The 6,748-nt window shown below is 44.2% G+C and overlaps 1 protein-coding gene across 1 annotated transcript; it reads left to right on the top strand.

Moving 5' to 3' along the window:
* Window positions 1-682: 682 nt before the first annotated feature.
* On the top strand, window positions 683-2,210 carry LOC6046334 (opsin-3). The gene is made up of 2 exons (XM_001863511.2): window positions 683-1,065; window positions 1,129-2,210. The coding sequence occupies exons 1-2, from the start codon at window positions 833-835 to the stop codon at window positions 2,027-2,029; spliced, it is 1,134 nt and encodes a 377-aa protein (XP_001863546.1). The 5' UTR covers window positions 683-832; the 3' UTR covers window positions 2,030-2,210.
* The last annotated feature ends 4,538 nt before the right edge of the window (window positions 2,211-6,748 follow it).

Genomic DNA, 6,748 nt, shown 5'->3' with positions numbered 1-6,748 from the left:
AAGAAAATAAAAAAAAACGAAAACAATTTTTTTAGTTTGTGATTCGATTATCCGAAATCTCATCTTGCATGGCTAATAGAGCAAAAAAATAGAAAAAAAGATTGTGGATTGATATCATGTTGAGAATGTGTGAGGCAAAATAATAAAAAATTCTAAATAAAAGTTGATTGATTATTTTTTCTAAAAAACATGAAAAGTGTTCGATTGCTGTCTTTTTAAAATAAGAATGTTATGGTTATTTCAACAATTTTCACGCCCCACAAATGTGAACACTACGAGTGTTGCTCAAATGAAACATTTCATTATAATTTCTATTTAGCGAAATTTAAACTAACCTTTATGTCATGTCAACCCGTTTCCACACATTCGTCAAAGAAAATACATAAAACTATCCAACTTTGTGTTACATTGAAGCACCTGTGATTGAATCCAATGAGCCAACTGTGAATAATCCGCGGCTGCCAATCTAAACCAATAAGTCCCTTACACCGAAGGGATTTGAAATCCTTGCCGATTCACGTTTTTCCTCATTGCACAAATCCGTTGGGCAAATCCTTTACGCAGATTATGGGTCGGCAAAAGGGTTGTGAGCGCGCGCACTTTACCCGGATAATCAAATTAGAAAATCACACAAAACCAGTCACTATAAAAACCCACTCCCAGGCACAGTACAATCGAACATTTGTGAAGCGTTTCGCCCACGAAACTGGTCCAAATTGTTCCCTGGTTGTGGCGCGCGCAGTCCCGTGGACTCACTTTGGTACCCCTTGTGATAGATCGTTACCCTCTGTGTAGACATCATCCGTACACGGTTCAGCATTCGCAATACGCAATGTTTCTGGTGAATGAAACCGACGCAGTGCTGCTGCCGGCGGCCCGAACCGGCGAGATGGTCAAGCTGTTGGGCTGGAACCTGCCCCCGGAGCAGATGCACCTGGTGCACGAACACTGGAAAGATTTTCCGGCGCCACCCTACTTCATGCATCTGCTGCTGGCTTTGATCTACTTTGTCCTGATGAATCTTTCGCTTATCGGGAACGGAATCGTCGTGTGGATCTTCACCACGTGAGTATGCGGGAAGGGGAGATATTCGCTGGGTTTTCTAACGCAGCGGTTTCCTGCTTACAGCTCCAAGTCTCTTCGGAATGGATCCAACATGTTCATCGTCAACCTGGCCATTTTTGATCTGCTGATGATGTGCGAGATGCCCATGTTTCTGGTGAACGCCTTCTCCGAGCGACTGGTGGGTTACGAAACGGGTTGTGCGATTTACGCCGCTCTGGGCAGTGTGTCCGGAATCGGTGGAGCAATCAGCAATGCCGTCATCGCGTACGATCGCTACCGAACGATTTCGAACCCACTCGAGGGTCGCATGAACCGGGTTCAAGCATCACTGTTTGTGCTGCTAACCTGGCTGTGGACACTGCCGTTCACCGTGCTGCCGATGTTCAACATCTGGGGCCGTTACATCCCGGAAGGTTACCTGACCACGTGCTCGTTTGACTATCTGACCGACGATAGCGACACGCGCGTCTTCGTCGGGTGCATCTTCACGTGGGCTTACGCGATCCCAATGGTGTTCATCTGCTACTTTTACACCCGTCTCTTTGGCCACGTCCGACAGCACGAGAACATGCTGAAGAATCAGGCCCGCAAGATGAACATCGAGTCGCTGGCGGCGAATCGCAACGTAAACGCCGAAGCTGCCGAAATCCGCATCGCGAAGGCTGCGTTCACGATCTTCTTCCTGTTTGTTTGCGCCTGGACGCCGTACGCTATCGTCACCATGATCGGGGCCTTCGGAGATAAAACCATGCTTACGCCGTTCTTCACCATGGTACCGGCCATGTGCAGCAAGGTTGTGTCCTGCCTAGACCCGTGGGTGTACGCCATCAGCCATCCGAAGTACCGGCAGGAGCTCGAGCGCCGGCTGCCGTGGCTTGGCATCAAGGAAGCCCCGGACAATGTCAGCACGACCGAGAGTAAGCAAACGGTCATATCGGATCCTCCGGCGGCCGCCGAAAATTGAATCGAATCGTAACGATTTGTCAGTAATTTTACCAAACGGACCAAGCAAACCAGTACTCGACCAACCCTTCGGCTATGTTTAACGGACTCTGAATATGGAACCTAGTATGTAATTTCAGTGTTTTCATCCATAGCAAAGCAAAAGAAAAATACAAAAAAATGAGAGAGCTGCATGTACAAAAGTTTTTGCTTTTATTCTGTCCCACTGCACTGTCACATTTCATGGCTTGCTGTTAGATCTTCCCCTTTAAAATTCGATCAATATTGCGCGTATTGAGAAAAATCAGTTTTGGTGGTTTTCTTGTAAGGGTCTCAAAGATACGAGCGCAAGCGTTTTTGAAATTTATCGCAGCAACCATGTTGATTTTCATTTTCCATTGCTGTCAATTTACAAAGGTTTAGAAAATTATGATCAGGAATTCCGCCAGATGCAACGGTTTCGATCGATCCTCGGTCTCCGTACCGGGTCGGATGGACGCTCGGTGATGTCTTTGTCGGGCCGAGTTGTCTCTCGTTGGTGAATCGGCGGCACTTGTATCCGCTATTCGAGCCGGGCCACCGGATGCTAGGGCTGCCGATTCAACTCCGAAGATTCTGCCCGATGAAAGGAATGCAGTGCGTTCATCCAGCCAGGTGCGAAGCTATAAAACCACCAAGCACGCGCGAAGTCCAATAGAACCGCTGCACAATGCCCAGAAAACCGGCCAACCGCAGGCGTTCTTTTATAATGTAACACATTAAGGGGGCGGGGTTGGGGGCGGTTTGGAACACTGAAAACTTGTCCAGAAGACGAAATTGCACTAGAGACACTCTATATTCAAAAATTCAATTCAAGAAGTTCTATACGTAGCATGATCAGTTTATACTGTTTCCTCAATACGGTTCTGGATGTGGCCAGCGGAGAAATGAAATGAAATCAGTTTTCGTATGAATAAACTAGATGAAAATTCAACAAACTTTTGATTTGTGTTTCGTGCAGTGTAATTTTTCATTACATTCTGTTTCTGTGTGAAAAAAAATCAAGCTTTTGTAGTTTACACGAAACCATGTTTCTGTAAATGTTTTGGTCTATTTTCCCCGTCGTCTTGTGCCTTTTAGCGCCAAAAAAATCAGGCGGTTTAACCTTCAAAAGGTTCTCCTTAGGACATTCCCCGATAAGCGTATGCCTGGGCAGCAGGTTCGCCAACGAGGGGAGGGGAGCCTGCCCGACGTAGCCAACAACGCCCGCAGTGCCTCCATTCGATGGTACGGTACAGCTAATCCCGAAGGTCGCAGATTCCGGCACCAGTACGGATGCAACCGAGCCGGCCATGAAGCTCGCAGAACCGCAGATTTCGTCACCAAACATCAGTCAGCTAAAACCAACAAGCAATGGACAGCTAGCAGCAAAAGTCCCTATGATTTTGTTCATATTGACAATCAACATGTTTTTATTTTTTTGTCTAAGCCTACTCTCTTGCCTTCTCTATAGGTTTCTCCATTGCGACGGTATCTTTCTGCGGCGATTAATTGGAGCGCAGGATTCTAATTTTTCTTGAAATTATTAATATCAATTACACTGAAAAAAACCAACATAGCAAAATCAAATGTTTTTTCACGTGAGCTACTCCAAAAACCAACACGATAACTTCACATGCTTTTCCTTTGACTCTCACATGCTTTTCATTTCAAATGAATGTGACATTCATTTAGCTTCAACTGATCATTGGCACACAAACATTCAATCATTTTTGGCATGGTGTTCACGTGAGATTCAAATGAATTTCACCTTGATTTGCCCCAATCGGCTTGTCCTTTGGTTTTGAAGTGTAAGTCACATGAGATTCAAATGAATTTCATTTTGATTTGCTCCAATCGACTTGTCCTTTGATGTCCAAGTGAAATTCACATTAGTTTCAAATGCTATGGATGACGAAAATTAATCCTAAAGCAAGATGGCAACTTTCATAAAGTCAGAGCTAGAGCTCCGCTCCTAATTTCAATTTCTTTCAAAAAAAAAGTGGTTTTTAATGTATAAAATATTGCTGGATTATTTTCAATAATATGGTAAGTAATTTCTAATGAATTCTTTGCAATATTTAATACTAGAAAATTTCTAATATTTCTACAGGTAATCACGGATAGGATAACTTCCGGCGAAACTTTCCAAGACCCCCGTCCAGGCTTGTTACGGTGTGTGAAAGTGTGAGAGATCTGGTGTGTGGCATAGAAGTCAACTTTCGCGAATCGTCCAGAATGTGCATTGTTTTAAAGTGAGAATCGCTCTCGAAAAAGTGATGTTTTTGAATAGCACCTAAACTCCCAAGCTCGAGAAAAGGGGAGAATTTCCATACAAATTCCCCCCTTTTCTCGAGCTTGGGAGTTTAGGTGTTAATCATGCAAAAGTGTTTGTTAAGTGTTGTTTATGTTACATAAATAAAGGCAAAAATCAAAAAGATATTGAACGTATTTTTATTTTACAATCACAAATATAGAACAGAAAAAAAATATGCATGAAAATGAAAACAAAATCATTTGATTTTAATGTGCAATCCATTTCTTTCTCACAAATATTTCATGCGATAATCATGTGGGATGACACGTGAGGTTAACGTCCCAAGTAACCGTGGGACTGTATATGGTAGCTTTAAATCCCCTCTATATCAACATATAAAGTATGCATACAGAGTATCAAAACTTTATATTCACTTTATACGCATGGAGGTAAAATTGAGTGGCGACGGGTAGAGTTGATATAAAGTTATACCGCGGTAAAACGTCAAAATACTACCTTACCGACAGTATTTGAAATAGAAAAAAAAACTTTGCGCGCAGCTCTCTCTCTATCTTGGGAGAGTGCTTTTCACGGGATGACGGTTTTTGAAAGCTTGTTTTTGTTTTTTTGCTGTGTTGTGCTTCATTCGAGATTCTAAACTGCGTGTTGATTTGATGTTCTGAGATGTTTCACCTAGATGCCCTGCGCCAACCGTCTCGTCCGTCCTGAAATATGTTTACACGTATGATTTTTGTCGATAGAGTCTTCCTTCAGTTAGTTGCATGAAAAAAGAATACACTAGCCAGGTTGAAGCAAAGTATTTATTAATCAATACACTTCAAACCTTTGCAAAATATTGATAATCTTCACAATATTCATCGACGAACGGGCTAGGGAACGGAGCGCTGATTGCGCACCCGGTCCCGAGGTCTTGGTGCAGTTTCCGCCGGTGGCACGCAGCTTCATGTGCAGCGCGGTGATTTTCGCCGGTGGTGCACTTTCCGCCGACGTACAAAGCGGCCACATAGCAGCGTAGGGCGAGCCTCGTCACAATCAGCCTTGACCTTCATGCCGCCGGTGCACCGCCAAAAGTTGCTTGCCCAAAAGATCCGTAACGTGGACGAAGGTATCGTTGAAGCTGGCGTAGACGTATGCCACTCCGAACACGATCTCGTCCGAGCAAAACCTGGACCTCCTCCAGACGATTAAAGTGTCATTGCATCGGGAAAGTTTATTTAGAGTGGATTTAGAGTTTTGATTTAGTGCTTCTGGTTACTTGGGGTGTTTTACATTTGAATTTATAACGTCCGGCGATGACAAACTTCTAAGTGATTTGCACATGACATTCACATGTAAAGTCGTATGGGGCAGATTCACGTGTGAAACATGTGATATTGCTATGTGACTTTCTTTCAGTGTTGTAGAGAATGAGACGAGGATAGGCAATATTAGGCAAAATTAAATTATCTATTGAAATATTCTACGGCAAATAAGTGCTACAAATGATATTTGACCATTTCAAATGTTGGAATCGAAACTTGATTGTTGTTGCTTGCTGAGATGCAACGACGACGCACACAAAACAAGAGCTACCTCTTGCACCACGAAAAAGGCCAGCAACGCGTGAGTGACCGTACTAGTGTGGGTGCGTCGAGCAGGTTGAGCTTGTCTGTCTGCGCAACGCGAAGCGCTACCAATGGAAAGAGAGAGGGAGAGTGACACCGAACGATGTCATCGATTGCTGCGATGTCTGCACGGTGCGCGCTGGCGAGAAATAAAACAAGAGAGTGGTATGTGTATGTGTGCTCTGGGATAGATCGTGAGTCGGGGCCGAGTCTTCAGTCTGGTTTGGAAATTTGCAGTGGTTGGTCGTTTGACGACATTTTGCAGTTTCCATCTTCAAGATGGCTGCATAAAAATAAATAAATAAAATAAGTGCCTTTGTTTACTACAAGTGTATGTACCAAGTGGCATCAATCGTCTTCCTGGCCAAGATCATCACAGAAAAAATCCTCCCCGGAATCATCAGCTGTTGGAGGATCGTGGTTCTCTCCATACGCCGCGAAGTGTTGATAGCCCGCAGGACATCTAGCTTGATTGCATTCAGCTTATACGCTGCTCATTAGAACAGCTGAGTCTGCGATCAGCAGAGAAGCGAGTCAGACGTGCGTCCCTCACACACCAAAAAAGTGCTAAAAAGTGCAAAAAAATGCCTCACGGCAAGAAAAAAAGGCGGTCCTCACCAGTAGGATCGGCAGATTTAAAGAAGCTAAAGAATGCCGAAGCGCTACCTGCAGTTTGGGCAAGGACGCTCAAAATTCGTCTGGAAACCAGTTCGCTACCCTCCCTGTGGACGTGAGCGAGAAAGAAGAATTTGAACGACGGGAAAAGTTGCCACCCATTTTTGTGAAAACATCGTCATCGGATTCGGTGCGACAGTGGATGACCGGGTTTATCAAATCTGGT

The sequence above is a fragment of the Culex quinquefasciatus genome, chromosome 2 (assembly GCF_015732765.1).
Source record: "Culex quinquefasciatus strain JHB chromosome 2, VPISU_Cqui_1.0_pri_paternal, whole genome shotgun sequence".
In the NCBI taxonomy this organism is placed as follows: domain Eukaryota; kingdom Metazoa; phylum Arthropoda; class Insecta; order Diptera; family Culicidae; genus Culex; species Culex quinquefasciatus.
This window is presented reverse-complemented; position numbering and strand designations above follow the sequence as displayed.

Bases quoted from the DNA above. Each gene is read 5' to 3' on its own strand.
- LOC6046334 (XM_001863511.2), top strand. From the start codon at position 833: ATGTTTCTGGTGAATGAAACCGACGCAGTGCTGCTGCCGGCGGCCCGA. The intron at 1,066-1,128 runs GTGAGTATGCGG...TCCTGCTTACAG, and splicing joins GTCGTGTGGATCTTCACCAC to CTCCAAGTCTCTTCGGAATG.